The following is a 22,743-nucleotide window of genomic DNA, read 5'->3' as shown; positions in this document are numbered from 1 at the left end:
ACTTCTCTAAACTTGCCTCCATTGTTCAGGGTTCCAGGATTTCCATCTTTGTCTGTTTCATTTGGTCTCTCATATTTTTGTTATACAAGGTCTGAGCAATGCACCTTGCCTAGTCCATCATCTTGCCAGAAAACACTTTCCCTTTCCGATGACCTTTTACTTTCTTCCTGTATGATATTCTTGATGTCATCCCACAACTCTTATGGTCTTGGTCATTAGTATCTAATGCACCAAATCTGTTCTTCAAATGATCTCTAAATTCAGGTGGTATATATTTAAAGTAATATTTTCTCACTGTTTCAATTTGTTTCAGCTTCAGCCTGAACGTGTCTGTGAGCAATTAATGGTGTGTTCCAGTCTGTTCCTGACCTTGTTTTGATTGATGATATTGAGCTTTTCCACTGTCTCTTCCCACTTAGTCATTTTAATTCCTGTGTATTCCATCTGATAAGGTCCATGTGTATGTTGTTGTTGTTGTTGTTATGTGCCGTCAAGTTGGTTCCTACCCATAATGACCCTGTATAGGGTTTCTGAGGAGCAGCTGGTGAGCTTGAACTGCCAACTTTGCAGTTCAAATGGCTTTGCAGTCTGGCGCATTAACCCACAGCACCACACCAAGACTCCTCCATGTGTATAGTCACCTTTTATGTAGTTTAAAAAAGATATTTGCAGTGAATAAGTCATTGGTCTTGCAAAAATTCTATCATGTGTTCTCCAGCATTATTTCTATCACTTAGGCCATATTTTCCAACTACTGATCCTTTGTTTCCAACTTTTGCTTTCCAATCACCAGTAATTATCAATGCAAATTGATTGATGAATTTCAGTATGAAGAATTTGGTAGAATACTTCAGACTTGCTATTTATTTGTTGTTGTGAAGTGCTGTCAGGTTGATTCTCACTCATAGTGACCCCCTTCATAAGGTTTCTGAGGATTGACTGGTGAGCCGAAATCACCAACCTTACTGTTCAAACTGACTTTGCTGTCCAGCGTATTAACCTGCACTGGCACACACTGAAATATATTTTATTTTTGGTAGGTCAAACTCATTACAATGACTATTAGATAATTAAGGCAGTGTACATTTTTACTGGAGTCCTGGGGTGGCACTGTGGGTTAAGGCGCCAGACTGCAAAGCTGTTTGAACTGCAAAGTTGGTGGTTCAAGCTCACCAGCTGCTCCTTGGAAACCCTATATAGGGTCACTATGGGTTGGAATCAACTTGACAGCACTTGACATTTTTACTAAATGGCAAAAAAACACAACCATCCAAATGGTGTCTAGATTTCATGTAGACTTTTCTAAGCTTTCACTATTGTTTCCTTCAAATTATCTCTTTTCAGCATTCCCATAATTGAAGCTGGCATGCTTTCAAATCCTTCTGTATTTGTGGTATTGGATTTTACCCTCTGAGACCCATTTCAGTAAGTTTTTCAAAACCCATATTGCCAGCGGGCAATGATAGATCCTTCCATACACTTTTGCAGGTAGGTGCTAATAATGGGGGTGCCCCTGGGGGAAATGGACGAGTCCTGCTATATGTAGAGATGGCTCCCTATATAGCAACTCTTTCAAATTTCTTCATCTGGGGGATAAGTGTTAGAAAACTCTCCACCTACTGGATGAAAATATCATATATAACCATCAGGAGAAGCTTTTCTCAAAGTTTCTTCCAAAGACTTTACTGTCTTAATAGTTTAAGGCAACATCAAATCCATTTTTTTTAATGTAGGCAACTTTATCACCTTTAGTTTGGTTATCTGCCCAACAACAGAGCCCACTGCTACTACCACTGCATTAACTTTCACAGTTTCGCCACCTCTCACATCAGATGGTAAGTAAGGCCAAATTAGCCTATTAGACCTGTCATGCCAACTGACACCAGAGCCAAAGGCAGTGGTAAATGTGTTTGGCCATACTGTAGGCAGTGTTTCCAGGCTTTTCCCATCAGAAATGGTGTGTGTTGTCCAGTCTGAAGGAGTCACAGCATAGTTACTGTTGGTAAGGTTGCGTTTTTACTTTCCACAATTCTGGCCATTGGTTGCCCCATTATTATATCATCTTCTTTCAATTTTTTTGACTACCACTCTCATATAAGGATCCACAGTGAGGAAAAAAGTTTCAAGCGGTACCTCCTGTTTTTAATGGGTGGAAGCTCAGCTGTCTTCAACTCAGTTACTTTTAGTAGGATTGCCTTCAAAATGTTTCTTCAAGACCCAATTCTTAGCACAAACCATCTGAAATTCAAGAGTCTGCTGGTTCCACAAAATAGAACAGATGATAGCCCTACCAGAATCTTTAGTTTAATCATCACTGGCTGTAGTGGTTGATGGTACATTTAAATAATAGTGGTATTAACTTCTCTGTAGGTGTATGAATATAGCCTATCAGCATTGTACTTCAGGATAGATCTTGAAATGTTCTTTTTGATGATGAATGTGAAGTCATTCCACTTGAATCTGTTGTTCCCAGCATATTAAACCATATGATTGTCTCATTCCAAATGGTACCAGTCCATTTCAGCTCACTAATGCCTGGTGCCTGACTTTTTTTTTTTTTTTTTTTTTCTTATTGTGAACTGAGTGATAGTTTACATGGGAGAACATCATCATCATATCATTGCAATGATTACAGTCTCCTCCATGCATTATCATTCAACAGTATTTGCTTCCATTCCCTGTATTTTGGGGGGTGGAAGATGTACACAGAAACACTCAGGAATATATAGTAATTTAAACAACCAAAGGGCATATTTTGCAAACCTGCTTCCTGGCCACCAGCACTCAGTCCCTCTCTTTCCATGAGTCTAGAGTCCTCAGCTACTCCCTCTCTCCAAGTCCTCATCTCTGGTGTTGCGGCTTCTCTGGATAGGCTCTCTTGTGCTCTTCTCTGGAAAGGTCGCTTGTGCTCCTCTCCCTTGATGGTCCTAAGCTCTTCTGTTTCTGGACTGTAAGATTAACTACGCCCCCATTTTTGTTACAAAACTTCTACCTTTACAGTTGTGACAGTTGCAGTTAGTCATGATAACAATTACTCATTGTTGAATCATAGGAATCTTATCCCCATCTCTTTTCACCAGACCCGTCTAGACAAGATGAAAACTATTCAGTGGGGACTGTATCTTTCCCCACACACTCTTAAACTAAACTCCCTCTTGAAAACTTGTAAGCCAGTCATTTTGTGCCTATATGGTCCCTCATTTTAGGTAGCCAGTGTCTAAGCTGCCTGTCTCTATCTACCCTGTGTACAGAGGGTATAGGATTGATACTTGATGAGAAGACTCCTTCCCTCTCTGTTGGTATTTTGAGCTACTATATCCATGAGTGTAGGTCAAGTTTATCAAATTGTAGCAATTTACACTCATTTCCTTTAAGAAAAACTAAAAAAAAAAATCTTCTAGTCGAGTTCTGATTATCAAGCTACTGAGGCTATGTCAAATGTGTACTATCTGTAAGTTTGGGTGTTCTCTTGCATCTCCCCTCACTTCCTATCAGCTGGATGATTCACTCTCAGCTTGAGCCCTCCGTGACTAGGTCCTTGTCCATGGCCTCAGGTGTCGCCTGGTCTCACCACATTTCGAACCAACCAGGCCTCCTTCTTTTCTCTCTCATATTCAGGTCACTGGGAGTCTATGGAACATGGTTGAACTCAGCCCATTTCTTCATTGCTGCCTTTCCCTCTCTTCCACTCACCAGTAGACCAACATGGGCACCAGCAAGCTTATATACCTGCTCATGTGTTCCCTTTGTTTCAGTCTTGGAGGGGGGATTTGTCCTGAAGGGAGGGACCTCATTGCTTGCCTTGATGGCTTCTTGGTGAACAACTTGCTTAGTCTTGTAGTAGCCAATCATATTGTCATTTTTATTTGGAGTTTTTCCTGCTTTCTTTGAAGATGTATCTTCTGTTGCTCTAGCTGTTCCAGGCTGGTCTGCTTGTCCTTTGTAGTGGGAATGCCCCACCTCAGAAGGTTCTGGTTGGGGCTCAGGATTCCATTTAAGGTCCTATACACTGCAAAGGCTCCGCAAGAGGCCTGTTTCACTGGCTAATGCCTGATCTTTATGCATTTCATTTAATTTTTGTGACTTCCAATTTTCCTAGATTCATACTTTGTACATTCCATGTTCTGATTATTAATGAATGTTTACATATTTCTCATTCTGAGTTGTGCCCCATCAGCAAATGAAGGTCCAGAAAACTTGGCTCTATTCATGCCATTATGCGCAACTCTACTGTGAGGAGACAGCTCATCTTCCAGCACTTTATCTGACAATGTCCTGCTACCAGTAATGTTTTTAGTGGCTACACATTCAGAAGTAGTCCTCTCCTCTGAATCTTCGTCTGGAAGCTCCACTGAAACCTGTCCACCATGGGTGACCCTGCTGGCATTGAAAATACCAGTGACATAGCTTCCAGCATCACAGCAACACACAGGACACCAAAGTGTGACAAACTGATAGATGAGTGGTAGGTTACTTCCCTAAGAAACCCCATAATCATGAGTACTGTTGGTAAGTTCTCTGTAGCCATCACTACAAATGATCAAACCCAGCAGAGAAGCAGATGGACGTGCGAGAGATGGTTGGTGTCAGACTGGAAAAATGGTTGGAGAGGGGACATTGGCCTGACTTCTACCTCTTAGGTTGGTGGTGCTTATGGTGATTCTACCCCTCTTGGTAACTTAGAAGTCAGATGCCCCTCCCACACTGTTTTTGTAATAATGTTTAATTTAACAACTAGAATCTTTAGAATGGAACCAGAATTTAAAATAATCACTTTTTCACTAAGATTAGTTTGATTTTAGTTAACAGGAAGTTGGTTTGCTTTTCTCACTAAGCCTAATTTCATGAGAGATCTACCTAACTAATTCTATATATGAACGTTTATTACTTTTTATTGCTGCACAGCATTCTATGGTATGTTTATGCCAAAGTTTAAATATTCACCTGTGGAAGGACATTTGAATGTTTCCAGATGGAAGATACAATTTCCCTGGGTGCTATTTAACATTCCAAAATTTCAAATGATTTTATCTACAATGCATGTTTAGTAAAAATGGAGTCCTGGTGTGGCACTGTAGGGTAAGTGCTGGCCTGCTAACCAAAAGGTCGGTAGCTCAAACCCACCAGCCGCTCCTCAGAAACCTTATGCAGGCTAGCTATGAGTATGAACCAACTCAATGGCACTAACAACAACTCAGAATGATGTACAAATAGATGCACAGACAGCTATAGACTTTCAAACTTTCAAAAGAATGGGAGAGCACATTTAGTGGCGATCAATGAAGTCATTCAGTAGACACCATTTATAATGACTGTTGAATAAGATTTTCCTTGATAGTAATTTTTATTATATATGCAATCAGCGTAGTACTTATATTCAATTGCTCATTTAACATGGCTGTTAACAACAACAAAGCAGTTTGAAGACTAGTTGTGCATAATTACACTTAAGATGAAAAACAATGACATGATGAATCTATTTCCTTTCAAATTTTAGTATGAATTTTCATTTGAGAAAGCATACAATTATAGGTACTTATTTTTTGTCAATTCATTTTAAGACATACTAATATCTAAGGACAGATAACATAAGATGACATCTTAATTTATAATTTCTCTCAATGCCATATCAAACACTTATTTACCATCCATATCTTGATTCTCAAATAAAAGAACAGCATATAATTTATGATTCAAAAGGAAAAAAGACCTTAAATGTTGTAATTAAAAAGTTTAAACAATAAAATCAAAGATAAAACCAGCTGTTAAAAAAGACAAATATATTCAACTTTAGCATAATTTTAATTTGGAATACTGATAACCCAAAAACATATGAAACAGAAAAAGAATATGCTTTTAGAAATATTAAAGACTTCTTTGCGTTGATTGCAAATTTACTCTTTTTTAAAATACAGGTAACATACAGTGTAAATTGTGACAGCCAAAACACAGTGGAACTACTTTTCATGGTCTCCCAGGTTTTCTAGCCTGTAATAGTACACTTTTACTTAGTGGAAAATATTTGAATTTTCCTTCTTGATAAGTTTCTGCCTTACATGATTCTGGCTGCTCACAGGTTTTATTGTACTTCTTAAATAATCTCACTCTTTTTACCATGATTCTATAAAAATAAATTGTCCATAACATTCCTAAATTCCCAATTAAAGCCATTATTAAATATATGATAAGAGGTTATTGAATCATAAGACTTAAAATCAGTGGCAACATCACACATATAGGTTGAAGATGTAATAAATTCAATGTTAGCACATTAATGAGAGGTAGAATTCTTAATCACAGTTTTATATAGAGAACGTGCAGTAGTTTTAGCTGTACCCTGTTTTATTAGTTATGGTAATATAATTAAAATTGTGTCTCATTGTGAGTCTAACAAAGGGGGAAAATATTGGCCCTTGCTCTGTATGTGTTACCGGGGCTATACCAAAAGACTGAAAACATTTTCTTGGTAAATTAATTGATAATGTCGTATTTGCCTCCTTTTCAGAAAGCCTCACAGGCTAAGGGTAAAGAAGAAAGAAGTGTATCTACATTGGCAGCACAATCTGAATACCTGGGAGAAAGATGAGGCTTTCTGCTGTTGCAAAAGAGTTACAGCCTCAGAAACCCTATATGAGGTTGCTATGAGCCGGAATCGACTCAACAAGCACTTAACATATGGATAACCATTGCTTATCAAGAATTTCAGCATTACCAATCTTCAAATGGGTTTTATACCTAAACTTACTATAAGTTGATTGTTTCTAATGCATTGTATTTTGTCATAAAGAATATTATTCAAGGGTATAAACTAAAAGTTCTATTTAATTCATGATGCAGCAAAACTAGTAGTCCTTGAAAAGACACCACAGATTGTGATAAGCTAGGATGGCAAAGACTTACTTATATTTATATGTGGGTTATTCATGTATTTGGTGTATATAACTTGGGACTATGAGTTTTTGCAAACCTATTTCCATATCAATAAATTCATCAAAAGGACACTTATGAAAATTATAATGAAAATTGCTAATAAATAAGAGTATACTCAATGCTGAAATGTACTGCAAGGCTTAAGTTTTAAAAAATTGTACCTGAATACTTACAAAAAATAAATCAAAACAAAATGCAATAATGGTATAAAACAAAAACAAAAAACCCACAATTAAATAGTCTTAACTGTATTTACCAGTTAACTGGAAATTCATTTCCTCGGATATATAGTGAAAATTTGATTCTCATGAATAGTCACTCAGATTAGAATATTTACTTTGGTTTTGCTTCAGGGAACTTTATTTGATCAGATAAGTCTCTTAAGTACACCTAAATTCTTTGTTTCTGATGATTGTGATAGATCAGAAAAGGAGACATTTAATATGGTAGGTCCAGATCTCTTTAGCAGTATTTCCTTTAAAACTACTGATAATAATGTATGCCTGGTGTTGTGCTCTGGGTTAATGCATCAGATGGCAAAGCCATTTGAAGTGCAAGGTTGGCGGTTCAAGTTCACCACTGCTCCTCGGAAACCCTACACAGGGTTGCTATGGGTCGGAACTGACTCGACAGCACTTCACAACAAGAACAACAATAATGTCAGTAATGATGCCAAAATTAACAGAATACTGTTGACAGGTAATAATATAAAGATTGTCATTTTCTCTCATATTTCATATAAAAATTCTATACCTTTGTTAAGGGCTAGACAGAATATTTCCATATGGAGGTTGAGCAACTTTTGGCCAAATACGTCAAAGGGAAAATTATAATAAATAGGACTTTGCATTTTAATAATTATCAAAATGTCAGCTTTGGTGATATAGACTAAATATAAAACTAATGTTTTTTATTGACAATTTTAAATTGAAATGTAACATTTACTTTAAAAAATCTCTAAAATGTAACTTTTTCAAAGTGGTATGTCTATTAATATCATAATAGAGGTGCATATATAAGTAGAAAAAAGTTGAGTCTCTTTTCTAAACATATAGTCAAACCATAATTAGCATATTCTCAGTTGATTTATAACTTAACATACTAAAACATCTATAATGAATTTATAATCACCACATTTACAAAGACATTTCTGGGTATGAGAACCTTTTAAAAACAAATTTGCTTGGTGTCTCATGTAGGCCCAATGCTGTTATTTAAATCACCTGTGACATATGCAAAATTTTTTCAAATTTAGGAAAATACAGTTATTAATATGCCTTCTGTCAGTTATACATTCAGTTATACCTATACTCTGGCAAAATATTTGCTATAATTGTAAATACAACTGGATCAGTAAGATTACTTATATAGACAAAAGTGAAAACTTTCCTTTCCCCTTAAGTTACACTTATTTTCACACTTAGGATATCTAAAACCATTTTTGAAAATACTATTAATTGTCTTGACTGTAACAGTTTATTGCATTTTTTTTCACCTCTTTTTTCAATGTTAAGTTCTACTTTTCCTCTTATCCTCAAATAGATTCTTCAGCATATAAACTTGAATTGCTGAAACCACTACCATGACCACCAAATTAACCATTGACCAGAAATTGACTCTATCAAAGTTACTTTCTTGTATATTTCGATCACGGGCTTCAAATGCTCTAAGAAGAGTCTGGATATGACCACTTTTGCTTAGTCTGGACTTGATGCTGTTGATTGATTCCTGAAGATAAATAAAATAATTTTAGTATAAAATAATACTCAGGAGTTATTTTCAGTTAATTAAAAAATGTATTCCACAGTACTCTAATAATCATGTTAGTTTTATATGCTATTATTGCATTTCATACTTACAACTCTAGATGTGGTATCCATTTTTCAGGTAAGGAAACAAAGTTTTAGAGAGCTCAGTAACAATAGAATTATACATATAATATGATCATATAATATTTTAACTTCTTAACCTAACTGATCTACAATATGTTTGCTATAATTTGAAATCTAGAGTTATAAAAATACTCTGTTAAAAATATTGAGGTAAGAAGAATACTAGAGATTAGAAATTTCAAACTCAAAATAATGTAGTTATTCCTCTGGAAGACATTTCTATCATCTAGGTATATATGCTAGTCACACATATCACTGAGTAGCTCCTAGCTTTTGATTATGTATATGATTGGAGTATTGACCCTTTCCCCCTAACACTGGCAGAACTATTATTATCACATGGATTCTCATACCCTCTCATCACCTTCAATATGCACATTCAAGATAAAACAAAACATACAGCAATACAAAGCAGCTATGCGGCTAGTGCAAAAGTGTTTACACTTATGTCTAGTGCTAGTTTCTCTTGATTATAGGTCTGCTCACAGTATTGTTATGTAAATAGTGTTATAAAAACCATGCTTGGAAAAATTGCCTATACGTCATAAATGTTTACAGATGACTTAGTTTTATTCCATGTGCAAGTATGCTACAGATCATTACGATATTTTGTTTATAAACATTTTAAGAAAGTTTTATAATTCCGAGCCTGCACTCCAATTCTAGTTCTGCCTCTACCTGGTTATATGAGTAGAAGTATTATTTAATCCCCCTACAACACGTTTCCTCATTGGAAAATACGGAATCTTATTGATACACTTATCTCATAGTGTAAAGTATTAGATATAGGAGTCCTGGTGTGGCATTGTAGGATAATCCAGGACAGCAAAGTCAGTTTGAACCACAAGGTCAGTGGTTCAAACTCATCAGTCGCTCCTTGGAAACCCCATATAGTGTTGCTATGAGTCAGAACCAACTCTACGGCACTTAACAGAAATAGAGATACAATGCTTATTACATAGTAAGCTCTCAGGGTACTAGTCATTTTTATTGAAAACATTATACTAACCAGGATATCTTCCAGTTTCATATCCAACATATCTGTGCCAGTAATATATTTCTTCCAATCTTCTTGTTCTTGCTCCTGTTCTCCCATATTATCCAGGATTAATTCAAAGAAAATCACTTTCTCAGAAATGGTGCTGAATGTATTGTCAAAGCAGAACATGTAGTCACCAACTTCAGTCTCTACCCTGTATAAAGATACATGTTATCTACTTCAATCTGAATTTCAAAGAAAAAACTACAGGTAGAAGGAAAAACAAGGTTTATAATCACTGGAAAGCTTACAGACAGAAGGACTCACCTTCTTTACAATTTAAGTGGGTACTTCTTGGAAAAGAGACAACCTGAAAACCTTCTTTACAATTTAAGCGGGTACTTCTTGGGAAAGAGACAAACTTGCAACTTAGATGTTTGGCATTTATTAAGTGAATTATGGCAAATGATTTAATTTGGGGTAAAGGATAAGACCCCAAACTAAATATGAAATAACCTCTGATAAACTTTAATATTAACACATTATTAAAAGTAATTTATTTTGAGTCAATTTATATGTAAATGTGGCTATTAGCCTATCCTTCAACTGAAGACTAATCTATAAAATGAGTTTTGCTTTCAAAAGCTGTGGTTATACTAAGTGCTTTCTCCCAGGCTCCCTACTTGGCAATGTACTTTATGTTAGGAATGAGGTCTGTGGTCTACACCAATGCTTTGCCATCATGACATCACCTTCACTCAATAAATGCCTTGCACTTCTAAATAGAATTTGTAATCTTGGTCTCATTCGCTTCACATTCAAGATAACTGGCCTTGGCAGAATATATTTAACAAAGTGGTTTTCTAATTTTTTTTTAATCATTGAAGAAATATTTCAATGGAGAAAAATATAGCAGAGGCTAATGATATCTACCACTTGTCCCACACAACAAGAAAACAAAAACTACTTACTAGAATGAATGGCAAAGTAGTTTATATTTTACAATATATGACTGAGGTAATTATTCAGGTTATTATTTCACAAGAGACTGTCAACTTTAGGAAGCCAGCTAAAAGACAACTCAGACTCTTGGCAAAGCCACAGTGCTTCTAAAATTATCCTCTAAGAACTAAGCAGGTGAAGGAGACATACATGGGGTTCATAGTCACAGCAATTGTAAATTAAGACCCTTTTATAAAAATTCATTATTCCTAACATGCACATACAATGGACTAATTTTGTCCCAGGAAAGAAGTCTTTAATTTCATGGCATTGTAATATGGGTTTTGATATGACCAGCAAGTTTCCTGTCTACTTTGGTGACTTCTGAATCTTTCTACCTGTAATCTAACTGTTTACTACTCAACTCTTTTCAGTTTCTTAAGGATGACTTCAGCTAGAATTAGGAGGCTCCCCCTAAACAGTGGGAATTTGGAGTTAAAGCTGTTCTAGATTAACATTTCCATCCTTTGTGGTCCAGCATTAGTCCGTTGCAGCTCTCTGATACCCGAAATTTCATCAGGGTGTTAACTTGTACTTCTTTTTGTCTTGTAGTATTTGCCTATACTTCTCTTTGGTTGGCATGAATTATGCCTGACATGAGGGAGAACCCAGTAAAACCTTTGGTGCCAAGATCTTTAATGAAACTCAGATCCATTTAGGAATTGAAAGTTTGCATCAAGTATTGTATGGTAAAGGCTGCTGAGAACTTGCTGGAACTTGAAGGCATAAAGGGGACAAAAATCCTTTCTTCCAACTTTCCAGGTTATATCCCAAGTCCTACCTTGCAGTGAAGGTATATGCAAGAAGAGAGGTTTAGAAAATCAGAAAAGGAATGTAAAATGTTGAATTAGGAGAAGGTTGTTGTTGTTAAGTGTAGTCAAGTTGGTTCCGACCCATAGTGACCCTGTACAGGGTTTCCGAGGCTGTAAATCTTTACGGGAGCAGAAATCCTCATCTTTCTCCCACGGAACAGCTGGTAGTTTCGAACTGCTGACCTGAAGGTTCGCAGCCCAATTTGTAACCACTTTGCTACCAGAGCTCTTTAGGAGAAGGATAGGTGTGTGTATATAAGCCCTTTTCAGAAAATATACCCTGTATGAGCTAGGCTATATTAATAGCATTGTTCTCATGATATAGCAGACATGGGGGTGGTGTGCTGTTAAGTTGGTTCTGGCTGACAGCAATCCTGTACAGGGTTCCCAAGGCTGCAAATTTTAAGGGAGCAGAAAGCCTCATCTTTCTCCCACAGGGCAGTTGGTAGGTTCGAACTGCTGACCTTGTAGTAAGCAACCCAACAACTAACCCACTATGCTACCAGGACTTCTTATCAAGATTCACAAACGACCTCAATATAATCACTTATGATTTGGAACAAAGAAAGATTTCTATCATCTCTATGTGACCTGAAGATTCAAAGGGTCAAGCGATTAAAGGTTGGATAGCGTTGTGGGTTAAGAATTAGATTAACTGCAATATGGCATCAGTTCATATCTACCAGGTGCTCCAAGGGAGAAAGATGAAACTTTCTGCTCCCATACATATTTACAGCTTTGGAAACCCTATACAGTGTCACTATGAGTCAGAACCAAATCCATGGTACACAACCACCACAACCGGGCAAATATGGGACTGGCAAGGGTGTGGGAGTTAGTATTATGAAAACAAATCTTCATTAAACATGTGCCTTTTTCAAATGTCCTGCCAATGCCACATCCTCAGTTAAGCAAGGAAAACTTGAATTATGCTTTTGCACTAACCTAAAATCATTGTTTGTTTTTTAATTCCCAGCGCATCCTTTTTGAATCATCACATCAACATTTATTTCAAGATTTCCGATAGTACTATTTTGTTTCTCTAAATTCACAGGTATACATATTTCCACCAATTCAATTTTATTTGATTTATTGCCTGATTTACCACAGATTCCAGGCCCCCATTCATTCCTAACATGCATTTAGTATTTACTGGGCATCATACATGCTACTGCTTTAGTGAGCAAAGACCAATAATTAGGATAACAGCTAATAGTTACATAGTGTTATGTGCCAGAGATGTTCTAAAGCATCGTATGGCAGAAAGCAATAGTTTTGGTTAGGATGAAGCTCCACCTTTTAAATAAATGCACATTTAACTTCTCTGAGCCTCCTTTTCTGTAAAATGGGAATCAAAGCATCTATCTCATAGCAGGTTGGAATGATTTAGATAGCATATAAAATGCTAAGGCTACCTTATGACAAATAGTAGACACTGTACTCACTCTTCCACTTCCTAGGAACTCACAGTTTAATTAACTCTAACATGCTAACATATCAACTAAAGAAAGTGCTATGGTAAAATAATAGAAAGGAACAGGACAACACACCAGTGAGAAGTGAAATGAAAATTTGGAGGTGAAATCTAAGAAGAAACTATAGCTATATCTCAAAGGTACTGTGGTTTGAGTTCCAGATCACCACAATAAATTATCACAAAAAGAATCATATGAAGTTTTTGGGTTCCCAGTGCATATAAAAGCGATATTTACACTATACTGTAGAAAAGTGTGCAATGCTATTGTTGTTAAGTACTATTGAGTCATTGAGTCAATTCTGATTCATAGTGACTCTGTACAGGGTTTCCGATGAGCAGCTGGTGGGTCTGAACTGCTGACATTGGGGTTTGCAATCCAGTGCTCATCCTACAGCACCACACCATAAAAAGTTTAAGATATTCTGAAAATTACCAAAATGACAGTAACATGAAGTGAGCACATGCTGTTAGAAAAACGGCACTGAAAAATTTGCTTGAGGCGCGGTTGCCATAAGCCTTCAATTTGTAACAAAAAACAAAAACCGCAATTATCTGTGAGGCGCAACATAGCAAAGTGTAAGGCCTTTTGTATGAGTCACAGACTTATGATAGTATTTTCTTTCTGTTTGGTTTCCTAAGGTCATACCTTTTACTTTGTGATCTTTTTCTAATTATTTTAAAAGAGTGATGTCTGAGTGAAAATACAATCACACACACACATATACATGCAAAGACAGATGTACTGCTGTTCTAATAAAGAACACCATGGGCAAAGATGATATAGTCAGCAGCTCAAGAAACTCTTTAGGTCAGATACCTAGTTAAAATGGAAAGCTTGTGCTAACCGGAAAGGCAGGTTTAAAAAGCCACAGCAGACTGGAAACACTACTTAGGGAATACTCATGTATTTAGCCAAAAAAAGAAGAAACCAAGTCAGGATCATAGCAAAATGCCTAAACAACAACAAAAAAGAATTTTATCTAGTGTTGCTGTAACAGAGAAAGCACAAATGGGGGCTTTAACTACATAAATTTATTTTCTCACAGTTTAGGAGGCTAGGGTCCGAATTCAGGGTGCTGGCTACAGGGGAAAGTGCTCTCTGTCAGCTCTGGAGGAAAGGCTTTGTCTCCTCTGAGGGTCTGTCCTACACAATCTTCCTGTGGCTTGGCATATCTCTTCCCTATCTCTGCTTACTTGTTTAGCACTGGACTGCTAGCCACAAGGTCGGTGGTACAAACCTACCAGCTGCTCCTTGGAAACCTTATTCAGGGTTGTTATGAGTCAGAACTGACTCAATGGAATCTAACATCAACAACAGTTCAAAAGAGATACGAGGGTGGTGCTGCAGGATAATGTGCTGGATTGCATGGTCAACGGTTCAAACCTACCACTCCTCAGAAACCCTATACAGGAACAGACTCAATGGCATTTAACAACAACAATCTTGCCTCATCAACATAACAAAGAATGGTAACCACAGGCATAGAAGTTAGAATTTAAAGTACATATTTTTGATAAGACACAATTCAACCTATAACAAAGTATAATAAAAGACATTTTAGTATCTGAAGACATTGTAGCTTATTAGATGGCCTATTATTCCAAAAACAAAACCCAAGTCACTACTATCCATCTGACTCCGGCTCATAGTGTGGCATGAGAGTTTGTAAATCTTTATGGAGCAAAAGATTTTTCTACCTTGGAATAACAGGCAGGTTTAAAAGCCATTAGTAGTCTGGTGCTTATCTTACTGCACCTCTTTATGGATAGTTTAACATGCTCATTTGAAATAATCTAATACTCATATACTTAGTGTTGTTGTCAAGTGCTGTTGAGTCGGTTCTGACTCATAGTGACCCAGTATAGGGTTTCCAAAGAGCAGTTAGTGAGCTTGAATGGCCAACCTTGCAGTTCAAACTGACCTTATCTACAACACCACACCAGGATTCCCATATTTAGTATTGACTATGTTAACCTTGCTTGCTGAAAGTGAAGAGGACTTAAAACATTTACTGATGAAGATCAAAGAGCACAGCCTCAGTATGGATTACATTTCAATGTAAAGAAAACAAAAATCCTCACCAATGGACCAATAAACAACATTCTTATTGAAGTTGTCAAGGACTTAATTCTTCTTGGATCAACTATCAACACTCATGGAAGCAGCAGTCAAGAAATCAAACGACATATTGCATTGGACGAATCTGTTGCACAAAACCTTTTTAAAGTGTTGAAGAACACAGATGTTAGCTTGAGGACTCAGGTGCACCTGACCCAAGACATAGTATTTTCAATCACCTCATATATAGACAAAAGCTGGACAGTGAATACGGAAGACTGTAGAAGAATCGATGCTTTAGAATTATGGTGTTGGAGGATAATATTGAAAGTGCCATGGGATGCCAAAAGAACCAATAGGTCTGTTCTGGAAGAAGTGCAGCCAGAGTGCTCCTTGGAGGCCAAGATGGCCAAACTTCGTCTCTCATACTTTGGACATATTATCAGGAGGGACCAGTTGCTGGAGAAGGATATCATGTTTGGTAAGGTGGAGGGTCAGAGAAAAAGAGGAAGACCTCCCAACGAGATGGACTGGCCAAGTGGCAGCATCAATGGACTCAAGCTTGGCAACAGTAGTGAGGCTGGCCCAGGATCGGGCAGTGTTTCGTTCTGCTGTGCATAAGGTTGCTATGAGTTGATACCGACTCGATGGCACCTAACAACAACAACAACAACAGAGTCCACTGGAGTCCTGGTGTGACAATGGTGGGTTAATGTGCCAGACTGAAAAGTCAGTTTGAACTGCAAGGTTGGTGGTTCAAGCTCACCAGTGGCTCCTCGGAAACCTTTTATACAGGGTCGCTATGGGTTGGAACTGACTCAACGGCACTTAACAACAACAGAGTCAACTAAGGAGCTCTGGTAGTGTAGTGGTTACGAGTTGAACTGCTAACCTCAAGGTCAGCAGTTCAAAACTACTAGCTCTTCCATGGGAAAAAGAGGAGGCTTTCTGCTCCCGTTAAGGTTATAGCCTCGGAAACCCTATGCAGGGTCACTATGAGTCAGAACCGACTCCTCAGTGCACCACCAACACCACCACAGAATCCACTGGTACTATTTAGCCGAAGGAACTAAAACTAGAAGAGATTACTTACGTGTGAACACCATCTGATTTTCTTTGTTCGAAAACTAAAGTTTTACCCTCTGGTGAGGCAAGATGGAAATCAATATCTAATCCTGCTCCATCTAAAACCTGCAGAAGAGCACAGAAGAGAATATATATTACAAATTCTGAACATGAGAAGTATATTCTATGATGAAAGTTTTCTTTTTTAACAGAGAAGGCTAGTAAAGCCAACAGACTTCTGTTAGAACTACAGAGGAGCACAATTCATCCAGTTCTATTCATTTTTGGAACTTGTCCCTTTCTTACTCATTTTTATTGCTATCACAAATTTAGGTTTCATGGGTAAATCTTTACGGGAACAGAAAGCCTCATCTTTCAGCCATTCCGCAGGAGAACAATGAGGCTTTCTGCTCCCGTAAAGATTTACAGCCTCAGAAACCTTGTACAGGGTTGCTATGAGTCGGAACCGACTCTACGGCACACCACCACCACTAAAATATCTTCCTAAAATAGTGCCTTCTGCCTAATAGATTTGAAAGAAACACAGCTAGATGGGAGTTCAAATGTGGTCTTACTGCTTAAAAATGTATGCATTTTGCTCTGATTGGTGACCACGCTCGTCACCAATAAGGGGAAGTGAGAGAAAAACAACAATGAAGTGGCGAGCTAAGCCCTACAATGTGGAGAGTGAAGTGTTCAGCTGATAAAAAGAGCAGGCATATGCACAAGAACACTCACACTTGCAGATAATACCCACTTGACCTGGCTTCAATGACTGGATGATCAGAGCTCAACCAGAAGAAGAAAGAAGGGGAAAAAAAAGAGTAATCTGATGCAATTTGATGAACTTGACCTACACCTATGGAAGCAGTAGCTCAAAAAAGGGACCAAATTCTTACAGCAAGAATCATTCCCACACCCTCCACACACAGAGTAGACAGGGATGGGCAACTAGGACATTGGCTACCTAAAATGGGGGGGCGGGGACTACAAAAGCAAGAAGTGACTGGCTTACAAGTTTTCAAGAGGGAACCTAGAGCCAGAGGGCATGGAGGAAGGCAGAATCTCCAGTGAGTAATATCCAATCTACCTAGGCAGAGCTGATGAAATGAAATGCAGATGGGTCTCTTCTGATACGATAGTGAATAATTGTTATCAGGACTGATTGTGAAGGCTGGAAATGTAAAGGTAGACGTTTTATAGGGAGGAAATAACTTTCCAGTCTAAGAGCGGAGGTCCCTAGGACCATCAAGGGAGAAGAGCAGAGAGCAGGACCCCACCCAGAGAAGCAGTGATGCCTGAGATGGAGGCAGAGACAATGACGTGGAGCGATGGAGCAGCTGGAGACTTTAGATCCAGAGAGGGAGAGGGGCTGTGTGCTGAAGACCTGGGGGTGGGGGTAGTGTAGGGGGCCGGCTTGCAGGGTATACCCTTTGGTTTGTTGATAATGCATGGAGGGGATTGTAACCATGGTAATGATACAATGTAGGATAGAATGAATGTAAAACTAATGTTCTCCCATGTAAACTATCATATAATTCATAATAAAACACTTGACCTTGCAGTTCAAACCTACCCTGCAGTCCAGCACATTAATTTGCAGCTACATGCTAAATAAAAAACAAAAAAAAATTTTTTTAAAGTTTTTATTGTGAATTGAGTGATAGTTTACATGGGGGAATATCAGTTCTACACTCATCCTTTCATTGCAATTGATTACAATCTCCTCCGTGCATCATCATTCAACAGAATTTGCTTCTATTTCCTCTGTTGTTGTTGTTTTTATTTTTTTGGAGGGAGGATGTACACAAAAACACCTGGGAATACATAATCATTTAAATAACCAAAGGTCTGCGAGCCTGCCTCCTGGCCACCAGGACCTGGCCGCCAGCATACAGCCTTTCTTTCTTTTTGAGTCTAGAGTCCTCAGCCGCTTTAGTTCTCCATGCCCTCATCTCTGTCTCCATCTCTGGATAGGGTCCCACATTTCGCTTGTGCTCTTCTCCTTTGATGGTCCATAGGTCCTCTGTGACCCTAAATATAGGTCAAATTCATCAATTATAGTAATTTATACTTGTTTCCTTTAGCAAAACTAAATTAAAATTGTGATTTATTTCCTTTTCAATAAAATGAGAATAATTAGCTACATCTTAGCATAGAATTCAATGGCTCCATGATCTGACTCCAATCAACGTTTTTTTTTCTTTTAATTCACTTTATTTTAAGAATTATACATGCTTTATTGTGAATTATGTGATAGTTTACATGGGATAACATTAGCTTTATATTGCCATGGTTACAATCCCTTCTACGCATCATCAACCAACCAAAGGGTATATACCCTGCAAGCCTGCCCGCCTCCCCCATGTCATCGGCACACAGTCCTTTCTCCCTGACTGGGTCTAGAGTCTCCAGCCATTCCATCTTCCAACCAACTTTTTCAATACAGTTTTTTACTCCTCCCAGATATGAACTGTGTATTTCAGGTAGGCTGGTTAACTTACTGGCCATTGAAAATGATCTGTTCTTTTACAGTTCCAAAATGTCCCTATTATGTGACAGAGTAGAACTGCCCCCAAGGGTTTTCATGGCTTTAACCTTTATGGAAGCAGATCACCAGGTCTGCGGCTAAACTTAACAAATTTTTGGTTAATTGCACCAAGACTCCCTGATTGTATGAAAGCATGTAGTACATTTTTACGTACTACTGTGTCCTTGCACTTGGATTGGCTTAACATATATTAGGCACTCAATGATGATTTAGATTTTTAAATGAATAATCCATTTTTATCCACAAGGTATGTATACTGATAATGATAAAGAACTTTTATGTAGGGATGATATGTAGCAGTCTGCTTCCATAAAGACTGTTGTTGCTGTGTGCCATTGAGTCATTCTTACTCATCAGGACCCTATATAAGGTTTGAGAGAGAAGCTGGTGGGTTTAAATTGTCGACTTTGAGGTTAGCAGACTGGTGCTTATTCTACAGCAATTACTGGAAACTCAGTGGGACAAATCCTATGGAAATTCTATAAGGTCTGATAAGTAAAGCAATGGATTTGGAGTTTTTGAAAGAGGATAAAAAAGAAAACATTAATTTGGGATAAAGTTTACACTGCCAAATGAAAGAAAGATTATGTTAGTTAATATATGGTTCTATCTTTTCCTATTTAAAAATAGTGACCTACATAGCTGTGAAGAAAATGCACAATTAAATACAGCAGTAATAAAACAGAACCCAAACTCACTGACATCCTGTCGATTTAGACTCACAGAAACCTTGTATAGGGTTTCTGAGACTGTAAATCTTTATTGGAGCAGAAAGCCCCATCTATCCCCCACAGAGTTGCTGGTGGATTTGAACGGCCGATTAGCTGTCCAGTGCTTATCCTACAGCGCTATCAGGGCTGCTTTTCAAATGTTGTTGTTGTTAAGTGCCGTCGAGTCGGTTCCGACCCATAGTGACCCGGTATAGGGTTTCCAAGGTGAGTTCAAATCGACTCTACAGTTAGGCGCATTAACCCACAGCGCCACACCAGGACTTAGATTTGTTGTTGTGAAGTGCCGTCGAGTTGGTTCCGACCCATAGAGACCCTGTATAGGGTTTCCGAGGAGCAGCTGGTGAGCTTGAACCTCCAACCTTGCAGTTCAAACGGCTTTGCAGTCTGGCACATTAACCTACAGCGCCACACCAGGAGTCCCTTTCAAATCACATGATAACAATTTCAAAATCTTTAGGTTCAAAAAGATTGAGGATTTATGGCATAGAAATTGGGTAAAAGGGGTGAGGGAGATTCAAACAAGTGTCATCACCTCGTCCAATAATGAAGAAGAACGTGTATCAGTGCAGTATTGTGAAATTCCCAGTATTGGAGCTTGTACTGGCTGGCTAGAAAAGCGACGGCTGTATTATGAAAAAAGAAAAAAGCCACCGACAACATCAATTCGGGCTTCTTTTCGACAGTAGGAAAGAGGTCGTTGCCAGGTTCCACCTAACTTGCAAGTCCCACCTAACTTCCAGGTCCCGGGACCCTCGCGAGCCTCGCCTTGCGCGCCTGCGCGGAACTGGTTGGTTCCCGGGCGGCCCCAGCCTCTCCATCACCCGGGCCGCCCCAAAGAAGTTTCCAAGCGGGTGAGAGGCTACGACGCGGTGGAGAAGGGCTAAAGTAAGGAGGCTTGCTCCCTCTGGGCACTTACTTGGTACTCGATCTCCAGCGAGGCCTTCAGGGGCATGGGCTGGTAGAAACACTCCTTCTGCCCGGCCGGAAGGGTAAACGTGAAGTCGCTGTCTAAGGAGGGCGTGAAACTGGCTGCCCCTGGCAGCAGCACTGGTGGCACAGCGGCCAAAAGAAGCACCGGGAAGGGCAGCCAGACCTTATCGCCCATTCCTGCCGGGGCGATCTCGGACTAAAAGACGAGGAAGGAATGGGTTATGGGCGCCCGGGCTCCGCTATTCCTTCTTGGATTTCTCGTGGTTAGTAGAGAAACCTGGAGCCTGAAGAAACTCCAGCTAGCGGCGGCAAAGGCTCCCTCGGAGGGCGAAACACCGTGCTCTAAAGGGTAGGTTCTGAGGGCGGGGCCACAAGTCCCTCCTCGGTCTCTCTCCTGGTCTGGCGTGAGCGCGTCCCGCCTCACACCCGGACGGCCGCAGGTTCCCATGGTTTTCCACGCCAATGGGCGTCGAGGAGGCGATTGTGGGAAATGTAGTTTCTAATGCCTACCGACCGCGATTCCCCGACAGGCACCGCGCCTTTGGGTTGCCTTACGCTGAGCGGATGGGGTGGGCGGGGCTGCGGCCAGGGAGACGCGTCTCCAACGGTTCCCGCGACGGTTCGAACTCGGTGTATCCGGCGCTCGCTGTTCCCCTGCGTCCTGTTTCTGATGCTTCCACGCCTGGGCCCTGGAGAAGATCTAAGTCTTCCGAGAGCGCGGAGTGCGCCGTTGTCGGGTTGGGGGTGGGTTTCTTTCCTTAGTTACGACTTGGGTGGTGAGTGACTGCTGCTTGGCTGGTGGAAATCGGCCTATCTGGGGGGGATTTTGTTCCTTTTCTTCCCGCAACGTTGGACACAGTCAGCTTCCGCACTTCGCCTGGTTGCAGACCATTCTGAGCATGGTGCTTTTCAGAGTTATGTTGTTGTTGTTAAGTGCTATCGAGTCGGTTCCGACCCATAGCGACCTTGTATAGGGTTTCCGAGGAGCGGCTGGTGAGCTTGAACCGCTGACCTTACAGTTCAAACGACTTTGCAGTCTAGCGCACTAATCCACAGCGCCACACCAGGACTCCTTTCAGAGTTATGTTGTTGTTGTTAAGTGCCGTTGAGTCGGTTCCGACCCATAGCGACCCTGAACAGGGTTTCCGAGGCTGTAAATCTTTACGGGAGCAGAAAGCCTCATCTTTCTCCCGCGAGCAGCTGGTAGTTTCGAACTGCTGACCTTGTGGTTGGCAGCCCGATTCGTAACCACTACGCTTATGGTTAAGTTTAGGGTTAGGGTTCACGATAGGGTTTGGTCTAATTTTAGATTTATATGAGGATGACAAAAATTATCCACACTCTGGCTGTAGAATTTATTTTTAGAAGAGACAAAGACATCATTTTTTGACTTTACCTCCTTGCTCTTCAGTATACTTTGTCCATTTGCCAGCAAGCTTTTGTATTCCCTTAAAGAAACTTTTACCCTCCAATATCAGTCAGATTTAGTTTGCAGATGTCCAAATGCTTCTGTTTATGCTCTTCTGTGAGTTGTTTTAGTACCCATCTCACACTACTAAGTTTTCGAAACCCAAGTCAATTGTGGATTATTTCATAGGCAGAGCCATGGCTGATTTACAGATGATTGCCACATAATCTGTTTGACAGAATCATTTCACTTGCGTGCTCATTGTCATCAGCCATAGACATGGATGAGTGTTTTAATATAATGAGTGTGGATAATTTTTGATTCTCCTTGTAGTTAGCTTTGTTTTATTTTTCTTGAAATTTACTTGATTTCTTCTTTATTTGAAAGTTCTGTTGCTACACTATTGTCCCCTTTTTGTTTGTGAGTTTTTTTGTTCTTGTTCCGGACTGATATCTTTGGTTCCTTGTTCATATATTTCTGTAAGTTGGCCTGCCAAACATCATTTTGATCTCTGTGGTTTCAACATATGAATGTATGCGTTTTAACAATTATGAAGGAGCTCTGGTAGCGTAGTGGTTACGAATCAGGCTATGAACCGCAAGGTCAGCAGTTCGAAACTACCAGCTTTTGGGAGAAAGATGAGGCATTCTGCTCCCGTAAGGATTTATAGCCTCGGAAACCCTGTTCAGGGTCGCTAGGAGTCGGAACTGACTCCATGGCACATAACAACAACAACCAATAACCATTATGAATGTGAGAAAGGGATGACTTTATTTGATAATAAGTTCCTTCTGGGAAAATATGAGTGACTGTAATGATACCATTTTATCAGGTGTTCGGAGTTTGTGACCTCATGTTGAAAGTGATGTATAATAAACTGGCAAACAGCAGTGTGACATAATGAAAA

General features: G+C 39.3%; 1 protein-coding gene and 1 pseudogene across 2 annotated transcripts; both read right to left on the bottom strand.

The window, feature by feature from the left end:
- Positions 1-1,302: 1,302 nt before the first annotated feature.
- Positions 1,303-2,238, bottom strand: LOC102840739 (annotated as a pseudogene).
- Positions 2,239-8,439: 6,201 nt separating this feature from the next.
- TMED5 (transmembrane emp24 protein transport domain containing 5) lies at positions 8,440-20,771 on the bottom strand. 2 transcript variants are annotated; one of them, XM_006830954.1, is made up of 4 exons: positions 20,415-20,771; positions 16,245-16,342; positions 9,832-10,015; positions 8,440-8,658 (listed from the first exon to the last, which is right to left on the bottom strand). In XM_006830954.1, the coding sequence occupies exons 1-4, from the start codon at positions 20,601-20,603 to the stop codon at positions 8,440-8,442; spliced, it is 690 nt and encodes a 229-aa protein (XP_006831017.1). In that variant the 5' UTR covers positions 20,604-20,771. The 2 variants fall into 2 exon arrangements, with proteins under 2 accessions (XP_006831017.1, XP_006831018.1); XM_006830955.1 differs by having other exon boundaries at positions 8,597-8,673; positions 9,789-10,015; positions 20,415-20,603.
- Positions 20,772-22,743: the final 1,972 nt, after the last annotated feature.

This window comes from Chrysochloris asiatica, unplaced genomic scaffold, assembly GCF_000296735.1.
Source record: "Chrysochloris asiatica unplaced genomic scaffold, ChrAsi1.0 scaffold00002, whole genome shotgun sequence".
Lineage (NCBI taxonomy): Eukaryota > Metazoa > Chordata > Mammalia > Afrosoricida > Chrysochloridae > Chrysochloris > Chrysochloris asiatica.
The sequence above is the reverse complement of the archived record's forward strand: the minus strand, read 5'-3'. Positions and strand labels throughout refer to the sequence as shown.